We start from the raw sequence: 16,312 nt of genomic DNA on the forward strand, positions 1-16,312 counted from the left end.
ATCAATAGAAAAGTAACACTTCACACGTTTTTAATATGGCAGATTCGTTTGTGTAAAAAATATTATAAATATAATGTATATTATAATAATAATATATTATATAATTTTCTAATATAACATTAAACATGAATAATAATACATCATAGCTGATAAATAGATCGATTGCTACCTTGTGGACACATCGGTGAACTGTTGCTATATAATAATATAAACAACGTAAATAAATGCTAAAAATGTTTAACAATCATGGTTTACTAATCTATTACTAACTTTGAATCTATTATTAACTATTACTAAAGTATTTTGGTGAGAAATAATAACTGACCATTCAAATAACGAACTATTGAGCTTTTTTAAAGCTATATATTAGAGAAAATAAATCTGTTCAGCGTAAAGGTTTTTATTGATTCTTAGATAGACAGTTAAAGGTCGTACAGCAGCATTGCAGTCACAGCCATACATTCCCAGCATTCGAGTATCACTGTACTTTGCATAACAATGGACTTCCTCCTATTGCATTGTGTTAGACGTGTTGAATATGTATAAGACGATTTATAATGTGAGCAAGCTTTAAAAACGAAAATAAACGATGGAGTTCGATAGCTGTCAGCAAGTTCAAAGTAGCACACAGATTTGGGGTTGTCGTCAGAGCTGAACAAAAGGTAAATTGTGGGAGTTTAAGATTGTTTAAGGATTTAATGGATGAGTGGTGTAAAATGAAAGACATCTAATTTGATCATTTATGCCCATATATTTAAAAACCCTTCATACAGCTGCCTGTGAATGAGAAATGCATAAAAGATAACTGATAAGGCTTTTCTACGCACTAGTGAAGATGTATAAAACGATAGACAATACAAGTTACTGTGGCTGTTTAGATAAAGTTTACCCATTCATTTTGAAATGTTCTTTTCCTAAAACGGTGACTATTGGATGACCTGTGCCTTATGCTTTGGGGTAAGCTGTGCCAGTACACTATTACAAAATACCACTAACATTCATGCCTTTTATAAGATGTCTTTAATTAAAGTGACCTACTTCGAAAAACAGCAAGCTTTACATTTCAGCATGTTCTTTCTCTGTAAAAGTAAAAATTTTTTAAGAATTCCAAGATTTTGAGATCACAGTATTGATTTAAGGGGAAACCTGAAAAGGTTCTTTAAAGGGACAGTTTCCGAAAGCCAATAACAAATCAAGTTAAAGGAAAAACTGATGCTCAGACAAACTACAGTTTGCGTTTGAGAAACTCAAACTTACATACCCTTTATGTAACATTTATAAAAGTCCACAAGTCCATTATTCTACAAGAAAATAATTCAGTCCTTGCCTTCAGACATTGTCCGTCTTCATTCATACTAAGGTCCACGGGTGTTTATCCATCTTTAGCAATGTTACGTCAAATTGCCCCATTTTGTTCCTTAAAGAAAGAATAGAGAAAGAAAAAAGCTTTTCTAGCCAGACTAGATCATCAAGCTCCACACTTTCACTTCTCTTCTTGGCTCTCCTCAGCGAGCAGCAGTTCCTTGCTCTCCTTCATTTCTGTTTGATCTTCTGCCGTCTCTTCTTGTTCCTGTGTCTGTTTACAGTCAGAAGGCTGATGCTCCTCTGAAGTCACTTTCTTGTCGTTTTCTGTCTGGCTCACTTCAGTCCTGTCATTTACCTGAAGACCATCTCTGTTCTCCATGCTGTCTCTCTCCTGCTCTTTTGGATCTGTATGAGAGGAAGACATCTTCTTTTCTTCATCCATTGGCAGAGAGGCACCCGAAACCTCCTCTCCGTCACCGTTCTGCCGCGGGTCGTCTGGTTGTCTTGACGACTCGTCTTCCATGTCAGCCTTCGCCTCCTCGCCTGCTGACTTCCTGTGTTGTCGCGTGGGCAGCCGTCTTTTAAAAGACAGCCTGGCTCGGCTCTGCGGGGTTGACACAAAAAATAAGTCTTACATTCGTTGTACATTTAACTCTAAAGGCGTGGAGTTATTTTCTGGTCTGGTTTCATTAACCTATACTGGGTTTGTGCTGGGTTGCCTTAACCCATTGTTGGATCAAATATAAACAATTTGGGGTTAATTTTTAAAGCGTTGGAGCCTGCTATAAATGACATTAAGTGAACTCAATTTGTTAATATTTTCCTTTTAAGATTTTAAATGGACTGGCCCGTTTTAATCTTTCTGACCTTTTGAGAATAAATACACAGTATAAATATAATAATATTTTATTGCATATTAATTCTATTGTATTAAACGTAATTAAATGAAAACTACGCAACAGTTACAGATTTTTTTGCGGAGCCTACAGAAGTTAAGGATCATTTATGATGTTGCAGCAGAACCCGTCTATAATCTCAAATGAGGCTGATCTGAGTTTGCTATGTGTTTGTCGTTTTTTTATTGTCATACTGTTATGGGTATTATTATTTTTTTTATATTGTTGGACGCAATGGTCAACTATTGTTTTAATTGTGCCTTAACTAAATGAAAAATTGAAACACAATATCAATTTTGATGTCAATATTGAAAATATATACTGTATAATAATACTGTAGGCTATATGTACAGTATATAATTTCTCATAACTAATCCGCTGTTTTGGATTGAGCTTGTCACGTTTTGCATGAAGTCATTATTCGGTTATTGGCAAAATTTTGTTACAGTGTTATTTATGTCTGTGGCACGAACCAAACCTATGGACTGTCCCCAGGGAGATATGTGTGTGTGTGTGTGTTTGTATATGTATATAATATGTGTGTGTGTGTGTGTGCATAAACAGTATATAGTTGCCTTGAAATGTTTTAATCTTCATACTGAGCAGTTTTTGGAAAGTTTTTGCAGTTTTGCATTGGCTTTTTCAATGAAACCATTTTGTTTTCTAAATAAAGTCACTGGTGTATATACTTCTTTTGTGATTGTGTCTCTATAGAGAGGTTACAGGGGTGATGATGATGAAGTGAGTTGATTGGATTACAGTTTACAAACCCCACCGCTTTGTCCTCAGGCAGTGGAGGCTTACTTAGAGCTTAAGCCTTCAATACCGACTACAAGAGCTTTCCTGTAGCTCAGTGGTTAGAGTAAGTGGCGTTAGCAACGCCAAGGTCATGGGTTCGAGCCCAGGGATTGCACAAACTCAAATGCATAATATCATGCAAGTCACTTTGGATAAATGCGTCTGTCAAATGCATACATGTATGTAATGTTATGTGCATGCACCTTCGTGCTGATATCATCAGATCTTGCTTGACACATCAGAGATATGTGAGGCATTATAAAGATTACTGACAAAAATGAGTGTAGTCCATTTTAAGTGCTTCTCTGGTAAATACTACCACACGTTGACAAAAAGACGCTCAACTCACGGTGTGTTGTATTACAGTAAGTGTAGTTTTAAATGTTAAGATGAAAATAGTAGACCTTGTTAATGCTGGGCAGTGGAGTGCCTTCGGCCGGTTGCTCGAAGCAAACCGGCACTTCATCTTCACAGGACAGCTGAACGGGCTGCAGGGTGGATCTCAGGGAGCTGCAGGGGCTGCTGGGATTGGAAACGGTGGTTGGGTCTTTGCTCTCTAGACTTCTAGGTGGGGACAGTAGTACGCTTGAAGAAAGTGCTAGGTTGGCCTTGGAAAGACAAAGAAATGGGAAATGCATACAAGTCAAAAGTGTTAAACATTTAATCAAAAATGACAGATATCTCAAAGTAAAAAGATGTTTTGTTCAATGAAACCACCACTTCTGTGGATACTTTTGATAAATGAATAAATTGAGTAAACTGAAACTCTACATACAGTGCAAGATATTTACAAAATGTAAATATGCAGTTCCAAGATGGAGAAAATAAAGCACACAATTTCACATCGGTATCAAAAACACCGGGCACACTGTGTCCATCAGAGGTTTAATGGCTGACCAGCCTAACTTCAAAAAGACAAAAAAATAGTTGAAAAATGTCATCGTTATATCTAAACTGCTTATTTAATGAGACATAACCATCTTACAACAACAAAGGGAGCACACAACAATGAATATTTGTAAATGAATATATTTCATATGCAAAATTCCTACCTGTACAGGAGGAAAGTAAAATAAAGAGAAACGACAACCCTTTTGTCCCATGACTGCGTGACAGTTACTAAGTCCAGTCCAATGCGGCGCAGCACTCAGCGCGGTGTCTAAGCCTTTATCTCATTAGTGTACGAGTCTGATCTGATTGGATGGGACGGCACTGACCCCACCCTCCTGTGAGCGTGCGATCGGTCTCTCTGACCAATGACAGATTAACTCTGTAGCACAGACCCAGAGGCCCCTAGACGATTTATATCTATTTTAAGTTTTCTAACTTTACTTTTCTGCCCCGTATTTGCAAGTTAGGTCTTTTGGGTTTTTATGTTATTATAGATTATGAATTAATTTCTCCTAAAGGTCACAAAAGGGTCCAAAGTATCTAGAGATGTATTGTATAGTTCATAATAGTTTTACACAGCTTTTGACAACCATAAATTCCTTTTAAACATCTATTTCACAATTTGAACAAACTTACTTTGGAAAGCAACACTTTGTAGTTTTTAGACCTTCAAATAATGTCTCTAAAATGATTTCAGCGGTAAAACAACTCTTAACCAACACTTAACATTTGCATACTGTTTATCAAGTTGTGCTAAATATGTTTTGTTTATATGTGATCTATGATATATCATTGTATTTTTTTACAACTAGTTTCAGTCTTTGAACGATGTTTATTAGTTATTGTGGTCAAGACGGTGAACTGTCGAGGAGAAAGGGCATCCAGTAGGCTAAAATAATTAATAATGGATGCAGATCAGAGGTGCGTGACAGCTAGATTCTGCTCTGGTGCGAAATCAAACGTTTAGCAGATATTTTGCGTTTGTACCGCACGCATTCTCTGCACACGTTAAGCGTGTAACTTTGGGTTCCATAATAAATATAAGCCAGCCACATTTACGTCAAAAATAAGGTGAATACATCAACATACTTCACGACACTAGTAAAAGACAATTGCACTTATCAACAACATGGGGAACCTGTGAGCAAAAGTTCAATAGAGTCGCTTTAAAGAGCAAGCTTGTGACATCATTCTTTCAGCTGACAGTCATTTTTATCAAGTATGGTTGTAAAGGGAGCATTCATCCAGATATCTTTCTTTGCGTTCAACAGAGCAAAGACATTTATTCAGGTTTGGAACAACTAGATGGTACTTTCATTTTTGGGTCGAGTATTCCTTCAATATTATCCTTGCGATAACATTTTTAAACACTAGGTGTCAGAAAACTTCCATAAAATCTAGTGTGCATTCTCTCTGCTGCATACAGCTGTTTGCTTTGCATCTACCCCAGCCTACTCACCCATCCCAGATCAACAACCCATGAGCACCACCACAGACTCACGAATGCAGAGAGTTTGCCTGCTCCTTATGTAGTCAAGGGCATTCTGAAAGATTCTGTTTGTGAAGTTAGTTTGAATAATGGAAACTGTGGAAACTCCCGTAACATTTGAAACCCATTCGGTGATGTTCTGTCACAGTCGCGGGTCTCAAATGCTGATGCATATATCCTTATTCACCATAGAACTATAGACAAACTATATGCAAAGCCTTGTCATCATATCCGGGAAATAAGTCCATACATTTGAGTAAAATCACAGGCTTCACTTATCCCATGCTAATGCGCCACATGAAATACAGATGTGGGGAGATCATTTCTAAACATGCGAGGTCCCCAGATAATACTAACCCTGTGCGAATAGGGCTCTAGTCATGTTATCTGTGAGTTGTGAAATATTCATTAAGTTATCTTCTTATCTGTTTTTAAGGCAAGTTGTTTGTACTAGTAGTACTGTCATGGTTTTGCTGACGTTTTATTGTTTGCACTTAAAATAAAATTCAATAGCCTACATAACTGACGTGCTTTTCTGGTCCTTTTTTATCAGAAATGGGAGCTATGAATTTTGGCTTCAAAGTAAATGTCAAAAGTTTTATTTGATCAAAGTCTAAATATCATTTTTTTAAATTAAAATATTGAAGCAATCGCACATGATACATCATTATGATTTGGGCACCTATAGAGTGCTTTTAATGTGTTTTAGGGTTGGATGAGTGTCAAGGTTTGCACTTAACCCCCCTTTCAATGGGTGCATGATGATATTTTCTGTGACACCCCAAAGTAACGGCTGGCCCCTACCCGGCCACCCCTATGAAAAATCTCTGGCTCCGCATCTGTTCAGGGGCAGACTTTACAATCAAATAGCGTATGCTTGCCTTTCATGATCTCTTTTTGTTTCATATCTCCCGGCGGCACTCCCTAACCATCTGAACTACCTATGAACACGGTTGAGTGATGACGTCAGACTTGAAACACCAATTAGTGAGAGCCCTCCCGGTTGCACCAATGGTTCAAAAGTCAGTGCGTCACACTCTCTGTGTACTGCTATGTCCTAGTAGCCTACTTCTCCGTGGCGATGACAGCGTGTGGTTAAAAAACATAACAAGCCAATTTAAGAACTGAGGGGGACACAAACAGGATTTAGAAAAGTGTCCCCAGTGGAAATGACGCCCCTGCATTACTGTAATACAATTGATCTGAGAGGAAATATTTCAGAATTCATCAGATAGTTTCGTTATGATGCAAGAGATTACCTGTTTCCTGTATGAAAGCTCACTTCACAGATGATGCGTGACATTGACAAGCAACCTCACAAAATGAAAGGACAGAACCTTACACATGTTCATCATGTAGAAATGATTATGTTCATAGATTATTATTACTAAACTCTTGTGATGTCATAATCGCGCAGAGAGATCTCACCTGCAGTTTTTCAATGACAGGAGAGCTTATCTTCATTTTGGGAGGATGAAGACCGATTAATGGTTTCTTCAGGAAAAAGAAAAGACAAATATTTTCAAAAGCTTATTTGATGGGAATATATATATATATATATACACAGTATATTTGATATGTTAAAATGTCTAAATCCAAAATGAGTATTATCCTGAATGTTATCAATGTAAAATCATTTCCAACAATTGATTCAAGAATTCATGTAAAATTCCTATGAATGTATGTGAATGTTTCTCTTTAAACATACTATAATTGTTTACTATTTCATAATTTTTTTACCTTTTGTATGTACAACATTATGTTGTTGAAGTTTGCTTCGCCAACTATTTAAATTCACAACACACTCTTCCGTATTATACAGCTTCTCGTATTTGGTCGGTAATTACTTTTTAATTCTTAATTAACAAACGTCTTACTGACATTCACTCTAAGAATTCGAAATCTTTCCGTTTCATGACACAGGGGATAGCGTGACCTCTCTGTATGTAATAAAACTGAAAAGATTATATGTGTTGATCCAACACATTCTTTTCAGTGTATGATCTATCATCAATGATCTGTCAATTTAATCACAGAAAAATGTAAAAATGATGCATGCAATAAACTAGGATTATACATCTGGCCAACTATATACGATTCCCCCCAGTTGAGCCAGCCTACCGGGCCTGTGTAAAATCCTGATTCTGTACGTTTAGACATGACACGTGATAAAAAAACAGTACAAATGCATTATGTTACATTACCTCTATGTTTCCAGGCATTGGCAGTGCATGACCTCTGAGTCTTCCAGCCAGCTGAGCCACTGTTGGTTTTACTGAAGATTCCTTCTAAACACACCACATCATTTACATTTATGCATTTGACATACGGTTTTATCCAAAGTGACTCGCATTGCATTATAGGGTAAACGTGAATGTGTGTCAAACCCTTGACTTCTGTGTGCTATGAGCTACAGAAACACTGCAGTGTGAGAGCTGTTGATGTTGGATCACTCTTTCCTGATCTCACAGTAATAACACAGGATTCCCTTCACATTCCCTCCATAGCTACATAAGACAAGCATGACGCAATGTTCGGGCCGTGCTTGTTTTACAAAATTTGTTTTTTTACTTGGAAAATGTAGTATTAAAACCAAGAAATGTGACATCAGAAAGTGACATAAGGCTAAACAGAGGTTACGCTTACAAGGTCAGAATAGCATACTGTACTATGCACACTATTTCATAATATACTGCTCAAACGATTAGGGGAACACTTAAATCATCTTAGATCTATGGAGGAGTAGTTCACTTCAAAATTTGTCAAAAAAAAATGTGTTAAATCGGTAGGCTACGTTAAAAGGTTTCCTTATAATGGACTTATATGGAGAAGAAACGCGTAAATTACTTTTTTCACTAAGGACTCGTTCTTTTAACAGGAGTTAGTGTTTATGACAAGGCTTGACAGAAATGTGGGCTTCCCTGGCCGTTGTTGGTACGTTAAACCAGTACACGCCATGATATACCAACTATCTATTGAAATCTTGCTTGCAATGAATCTTTCAGAATGCCCTTGACTACTAGAGGCATATTCTCTGCATTCATGAGTGTAGACCTGGGATGGGTGAGTAGGCCGGGGGTGGATCAGAGTATATTCACTACAAAACACTAGACTTCAACCACTGCGTTAAACCTATTTAAGCATTTTAGAAAGTCATCCGGCTCTTCTCCTTCCGACCGCAGATTCAGGTTTACAAGCCATGTTTTCCTGCGTTTCTACAGAGCGCGTTTCGTAAATACGTCACCTTAATCAGCAAAGAAGCAAAAATGTGGCGACATCTTAGTTCTGTGTCAGCCACCATGGTGTTTCAAAAGGGAGGGGAGAAGAAAGAGCCGTTTGTTGCAATTCACAACCTCAATGCTAGATGTCGCTAAAAATGACACAATGGTCCTTGATGACATTGTTTATCATTGCTTACAGTCTATACTATCTGTGTGTACAATAATGTTCATTACAAGGCCAAGAACATCATGCTCATAGCCTATAGAAGAACCTCTCTCTCTCTCTGTCTCTCTCTCTCATCACGAGACAGTGTTTAATTGAAAATCGTTCCAGAACCCATTTTTTTAAACTACGTATAAACGCTTCAGAAATCAAATGACATCTTTGCATTGATCATTGCTGAGTTTGTCCAGAACATTACTAGCACTGCCCTCACACTTCACTCTTTCCCTGTGTACCGTTAAAACAGAAACATTCCTCCCAGGGTTCACAGACATGCACACTTTCCACATTTTAATGTCATTCTTTATTTAAGTAGATTTCCACACACATGTTGAAAACACCCGCCCTGCTTCCTCCACCCATACCAAAACATACACACGACCACTCGCTCTGAACAGCACGACAATCTCATGTGCTTACATGCACAGAAACAGGGATAGAAGACGTTTTTCCCCCAATCCACTTCCTTTTATTTCCTGCCGTTCTTGTTCCTCGCCGTGATAAGCAGAATTCCCCGGCGACCACCCACCCTTTGACTCATTATTTTGCCGCCTATGATTGTTAACTCTTTCCTGACCTTTCAAAACAAAGACCATTTCAGGCACTTAGAAGGCTAAACTTTCAAATCAAGACAATGGAGTAAAGACCTTGTTTATTGTTTTTCCTAGACCGTCACTTGTTAGTGTAGGACTATAAAGGAGCTCTTAGGAAAGAATAATTTGTTATGTCAACAATTGCCTCACTGTGTCTATTTTGTTATTTGTCCACAGGAGTTTTTGTAGAAACGTAAATATGTAAATGAGACATAACCGCTTTCTATGTGACGTATGTCTTTAAATGAGTTTAATTCAAGCTGCTTAGTTTATCTAGTTTGCACAACTAATAATTATAAGTGTATGCAACCAGATACTTAGTTTATACAACAAGACTTTACTTTTGTAACCCCAACTATTCATAAGTTCAAAGAACTCTTAAAATGCAGTTAAAGTTTTTTAGTATACTGAACTCAATATTTCAAGGCAGTCAGGTTACAAATTATTTTAAGTTGATTTAACTGGTTTGATTTCACAGTGTACTAGGAACTTCCTCCATGAACCGCCATTGCTGTGAAAAAACTGTTCCATTGGAGTCAACGGAGTTGACGCAACTTTCTCTCTCAATGGCCCTGGAAACAGTCTATATACGAAAAATGCAAATTTGTGACAATGACATCATAAAAATTACATGTGTCTTTACAATGTGACATCGCCAACTACCTGCCTGGCATGCATAGTACAGCATTTTTAGTCGATTTAGCTGATCTATGTGAACAGAGGTCATTTTGACAACATTGTCCCCTATACCGAAGTCAAAGTTTTACCTTTTAGAATCAAATCTCAGGGATGGACTACTGCAATGTTCTCCTTGTTGGTCTTCCTGCAAAGGCTATCATACCACTCCAGCTGGTTCAAAACGCAGCAGCACGCCTCGTCTTCCAACAGCCCAAAAGGGCTCATGTGACGCCCCTTTTCCTCTCTCTCCACTGGCTACCGGTTGAAGCCCGTATCAGATTCAAGTCACTCGTGTTTGCCTACAGGACCATCACTGGATCTGCGCCGGCATACTTTCAGACCCTCGTACACCCCATCAAGAACCCTGCGTTCAGCAAACAAGCGGCTCCTTGTAATGCCTTCTCATAAGGGCATTAAATCGCTTTCCCGCTCATTCTCCTTCACAACTCCTTCCTGGTCGAACATTCTACCTAACTCAGTCCGGTCAACCACATCTCTCACAACCTTCAAAAAACTACTTAAAACACATCTCTTCTATGAATACTTGACAGACAAATGAAAAAATTATATTTATGTACACTAACCCTCTTCTCTCAACAGGTAGTGGTCTAGCTTTTGTTGAAACTAATAACTTTGTATTAGCACCTATCGTGCTATTGCTCCTGTATGACATACATTGCTCCCTGAATTCTCTGTAAGTCGCTTTGGATAAATGCGTCTGCTAAATGACAATGTAAATGTAAATACCGCGAAACACAGTTTTCCGATTTTAGTACATTCTCGTGTAAACATATACTTTAAAGCAACAGAGAAAGTTCAACATAACCAGACACATAACATATAAATCAGATCAGCAAGTTTTTAAGCCTGAATTGAGAGGCTCTGAATAGCGGGTGGAAATCATGGTCTTGTCGTGGGAGTACTAAAAGCTCTATTTTGGGGCGTAGCAGCCTGAGAAATAAACCACAGAGCAGCTGTGAAGGTCTGGGACAGTTCTCTGTTGACAGTCCTTGAGCAAAACCATGTCCAATGAGAAAGAACGACTTCACGCTAAAGATTTTAATGTTACCTTGCAGGTTCTTTAGAACAGTTTCTGTATTCTTTAAAGCCTCACATGCTGTTTTTTCTTCTGAAGTTCAAGTGTATAAAATGTTCTTTGTTTCATCTTAAAATGGTAAACCACTGAGATTTCCACAGGGCACAGTGCTTGATCAGATGTTTGCCTGACCGGCAAAACTAAACTGTGACTAAATCATATCACACAAGCCTGTGTAGTCAAAGTCACAAGATCACAACTGATCCTGAATCCAAGGCCACGTTTACACGATGAAAAACTGAAAGGTTTTTTCCTTTACGTTTTTGCACATGACAGCATTAGCAAATCGGTCAGCATTTACACGGATCCAGGAAAATGGATAAAAACGCCGTAGTATGCACGCCAGGCCAGTGGGTGGCGATGTTTTTGTGTTAAAGAATAGGACGTGCCTTGGCACATACACATGCAAAGTTATTAGCCAAAACTGCTTTTTCATACCATTGATCAATGTATATGTGTGTTTAAAGTCTAGCGAATGTAAATAGTGAGTCTCCGCTGGTGCAGTAGATCCACATTTTGTTGGGGAAATGTAATACATATTTAAGCAGTGAATGCTCACAGCACGCAAAGCCGTCATATTTTTTTGGCCATGCTCGCGAGACTGAGTGCGTAATACGCATGCGCGTGACCCCATAGTCTTCAAAACGTTCCGTCTTACAGTTTACATGGAAACGAAAGCGGCTGCGTTTTCAAAAAGTTGCACTTTGAGACCCTTTCTAAAAAGTCTGCGTTTTCAGTCCACTAAAATACCGTTTTCAGTCCACTAAAACGCACTTTCCATTTAAAAGGACAGTCAAAATGCATAAATTGTTTTGCGCTTTCACTTGAAAACGGTCTTGTTTAAACGGCCCCAAGGTTATTTTAGGTTACAAATTTGAAAACATTGAAACGATTTAAAATCAAATCAAATATTGACCTAAAAATTGTTGGAAAAAATAACTGAATTTTTTTATGTTGCCTAAAAAATAAACACTTAAAGCACTTAAATTATAATAATAAACCAAAAATAAAATAAAATAAAAAATGTATACAAAATTATAAAGCAACAAAAAATAAACCAATAAATCATAAAATGACAAAAGCATACACCAAAATGTCTCAAACTTGAACTGAAATAAACATAAAAACTTGAAAATATTAATACAACTAAATAAAACTAAAATCAAAACTATAATAACTCTGTGCCAGATTATCAGATTTATAGGTTTTATACAGTCACTATTAGCATTATTGAGAAGGGTAGGAAAGATCGGCCCCAAAAGAAAAACATGTTCTGTACATGTTATTCATAACTCGTCCATAAAGTAATGTACACTAAAAATCTCAGGTTGGTTCTGGTTGTTCCTGCCAGCTATGACCCATTTCTATTCATTCTAATGACAACAGGTACGTAAGATTCTCTCTTGCTCATTCCAGGAAAACATGATGTCAGGCACATGGCTTGTGTTCTTACAAATGTTCTGTGTGTGTTACATCACTGAAAGGAATGGGAGAAACAGCTCCTGTCTCATAGGCTTTGATACAAAAGACCTCAATGGCACAAACAAGTTGTACAACAGGAATTCATACTGACTCGCAAGTCAGGTTGTATAATATTAAAGTACAATATGAAGTTAAAAACATGGTTTTATTTACCCATTTTTTTCAAATATCATCATTATCAATTGTTTCATGCCATATAAAGTTCATACGGTATATCAGAATTGAGAAGTCACAAATCTATGTAATACGGTATGTTTGCATTGACGTCAATTTTCCATGTGAACATGCTAGGACCCTCTATAGTGCACAAGTTGTACAGACCTGTCTATTAATACTTTTATTTCGCATTTTGTTCTTGGACAGTCACTGGTAACTATATGCTTGCTTGTATCATATGGAAAAAGTTTAGCTAAATTCCTGTATTTACTGTAACATTGGTATTTTGGTACTTACAACCCGTCTGCTAATAATTTTTCCGGGAAGGGTATCGCAGCTTTTGGTAAGAAGTGGTGCTTCTAAATGACAAGTGTGAAGCATTCCATCCAGTGGCGGCTGGTGAAAAATATTCTCGGTGGGGCTGTGCCATACTTTTTTTGTTTCCGTAACCATCGCAATAATATTTAACACAAACTGCAGGACAGCAGTGCTCAGTGAAATAGTCAGTAATTATTTAATGCCAATATTAAAAAGTTGAGGCATTCGTACACAAAAACATAAACATCATGATGCACAAACACAAGCCTTTTATTTGCATTTAAACTGAACTTGTAAACAATTGACTATTTCTACATATAAGTAACATCTTTTGGAAAGGCTGTTGGTGCCATTGGTAGTAAATAGGCAACACAATATGCATGCTGTCAGAACAGAGTGGAAAGTGGACAATAACATTAAATTATTATAAAGTTTATAGGAATTCTTACACTGTATAAAGGATGTATAATATAGAAATGGATATCAAGTGGCTGAACTCAAACCTTTGACTGGAAGAATAGCATAAAGTATTTTATGATCAAACTAAATGTAACTAATTGTTAATGTGCTCCAGAACTGCAACAATTAATTGATACAAAATATATAAACATATATTGCACGGAAAGCAAAATAAAGCATTAGCATGGGTGCACCCAGCTAGCCAAGCCTTCCTGGTGTACCAGCTACGGGAGAAGCCGCGCATATACTGCTTCCCTTTTTCGCTAGCCTGCTGTTTGATTGAGAGGTCAGGTTGATCTGGGCCCAGCTCTTTCACCCGAACTTTCTCCGACAAAGTTCTCCTCTCAAACGGATCTTGGAGGAGAGATTTCACCGAGTTAGGGTTGGGTCTTGGAGGAGTAACGTCCGCGCTCGCCATTGTCGTTTAGTAAAAATGGCGCCCCTAGAGCCCAGTCCTTATTTTATCAGGGCTTGGGGCGATAAAATGATCGCCCTTCTTGGATTCTATTTAAGAACGCTGATTGGCTAAATTTTATGTCATACATTCATATCTTAAATTAGCAATTGGCTTAACTGCTACATAGACCCGCCTCCTTGGGGCGCTTTCTCTATCGCCCCAGAGCTGATGAAGCGGTCAGACAGGCAGAGGAAAGGTTGCAAATATGATTTTGTATCATATTTTACATGTATTACTGGGTGCATTCCATATTTAAAACACACAAATATTGACATACTGATGTTTTTCTCATTATTATTACTATTTTTGTTTTAATTGTTTTAATTTTTTTTTTTGTGGCTTAAGGGGGGCGGCGCCCTAGCGCCCTCTATTGGCCGGCCGCCACTGATTCCATCACTGATTCCGCAATGCAAAAAGACCTTCAATTAATTGAATTTAGTCTGTATTACACAAACTGCTACAGTACACTCATAAAACTAAAGGTGCTTGTCTTCACAGCGATGCCATAGAAGAACCATGTTTGGTTCCACAAAGAACAATTCAGTCAAAGGTTCTTCAAAGAAGCATCCCTTTCTTCCTTTTTCTTATAATCCGATCCGAGTAACCGTTTTTCGCCACAAACAACATTTTCTGGTTCTTTAGATGTTGTAGTTTCTTTATGGAACCAAACGCTTTTTCTTTGGCGTCAACGATTCTTTTAAAGCACCCTTTTTAAGAGTGTATACAGTTGGAAATTTGAGTTAAAAGACTCAAGTTATAATAACAAATACATGTGCAGTGCATTGACAAGTTTGAACAGGAAACAAGTTATGTTTCGTGATAACGTTCTGTTTAATTTGATATTTTTTGGAGCGAATGGTAAAAAACATTGTCCACTTTAGTCTAGTGGCACTTTTTCCCCCCAAAAATGTGGATTCCAGCCTGCAGATTTGTGCGCTGATATTTCTGAATAAGACAAACACCAACAGCCAAACAGTCTTTGCTTACACTTGCAAAAGTAACAACGACACCACGTGCCACGTGAGGAACTGTAAAGCGTGTGACCATTAGGAAAATCAAAGCTTTGCTGTTCACACATAGAGGAAGACATTGGGCAGACAGCCCTTCCTGTCTCAGTTTGTGGTCATTTGGGGTTAAAATAGTTGGAAAATGCATCATCAGAACAGTCCGTCTCACTTGAGTTTGAGAGACATTATAATAACTCAATTGATGTTAATTGACAACAATAGTGACCTGTCCAGAGTCACTAAAGGACTTTGTCCAAGTCTATTGTAATTCCACACTTAAGTACTTAGTGATGTACTTTATGTCTATCCAACATTTACTGTTATTACTAGTACGTAGCGTATATAGGTAACTTCTAATGCAATGATATTTCCACATTTCAACACACACATATTTTTGTACAGCTACTTTTTAGGGTCCATTGATGGTATATAAATGTGAATATTTGTCACAAGGCAGTATATAATGTTAATGTCTAAATAATGAAGTTATTAAAATGATTATTAGCCAGAAACCCATAGCCTACTGTACAGCCTGTGTCAGACACCCGATTTAATGTCAGCACAGTGCATCCCGTGTACATGACAACACTAGTATCAACAAAGCAGTACATGTACTACACAACGTTTGGACGTTTACTCAAACATTACTTTCATCACAGATAACGTTTATGGAAACATTATAAGACATCATACCTCCATCATCAAACTCTGTTTATCCGCGTAAAGCGGCTGTATCCAAGCGTGCGCGCGCTGTGTGTCCAGACGCGTCTCTCCGGTCACAGCTTCACTTCACTTTCTGTTTCCCTAGTCAGCAACACACAGATCTGCAAACGCATGTAATCTTCAACGACGAAGGAAGAGAAACTCCTTTTCGCGGTAATAGCGAGGAAAAGTTGTGCAACCGCCGTGTCCATCTGCGCAGTTCACACAGAGCGTTTTCGAGACAACGCTAACTAACTCTAACTTACTGTAGTGCAACACCCAAACACAGTTATGACAGCTATTGATCTCGAAACATCTGCTCACTGTCACATGAGCGTTCAGACATTTGAGCCCCGTATTTTAAGCATCTCGTGCGCGTTTGGCAGTTTTTTAAACATGTGTGAATCTGTGGCATCATGAAGAGTTTGGTTCCAAAACGAGATAACTCTGCATATGTTATTACCTTTTTATTGTGTTAGCTTGCTGTGTTTTTTTTAGTTATTATGGCTTGAATCAAAACAAACTAACTGCAGTTTGATTG

The 16,312-nt window shown here is 37.8% G+C and overlaps 1 protein-coding gene across 2 annotated transcripts; it reads right to left on the bottom strand.

Moving 5' to 3' along the window:
• Positions 1-393: 393 nt before the first annotated feature.
• On the bottom strand, positions 394-15,972 carry LOC306908532 (capZ-interacting protein). 2 transcript variants are annotated; one of them, XM_079481478.1, is made up of 5 exons: positions 15,763-15,972; positions 7,584-7,664; positions 6,808-6,873; positions 3,404-3,607; positions 394-1,909 (listed from the first exon to the last, which is right to left on the bottom strand). In XM_079481478.1, the coding sequence occupies exons 1-5, from the start codon at positions 15,769-15,771 to the stop codon at positions 1,484-1,486; spliced, it is 786 nt and encodes a 261-aa protein (XP_079337604.1). In that variant the 5' UTR covers positions 15,772-15,972; the 3' UTR covers positions 394-1,483. The 2 variants fall into 2 exon arrangements, with proteins under 2 accessions (XP_079337604.1, XP_079337603.1); XM_079481477.1 differs by having other exon boundaries at positions 7,584-7,667.
• Between the last annotated feature and the right edge of the window lie 340 nt (positions 15,973-16,312).

Source organism: Barbatula barbatula (genome assembly GCF_947034865.1).
Source record: "Barbatula barbatula genome assembly, chromosome: 19".
NCBI classification, from domain to species: domain Eukaryota; kingdom Metazoa; phylum Chordata; class Actinopteri; order Cypriniformes; family Nemacheilidae; genus Barbatula; species Barbatula barbatula.

What these genes read in the sequence shown, in the direction of transcription:
- LOC306908532 (XM_079481477.1), bottom strand. An exon ending in CAATGCCTGGAAACATAGAG is followed by an intron (nt 6,874 to 7,583) that starts GTAATGTAACAT and finishes TTTTTCCTGAAG; the next exon opens with AAACCATTAATCGGTCTTCA. An exon ending in CACTGCCCAGCATTAACAAG is followed by an intron (nt 1,910 to 3,403) that starts GTCTACTATTTT and finishes TCAACCCCGCAG; the next exon opens with AGCCGAGCCAGGCTGTCTTT.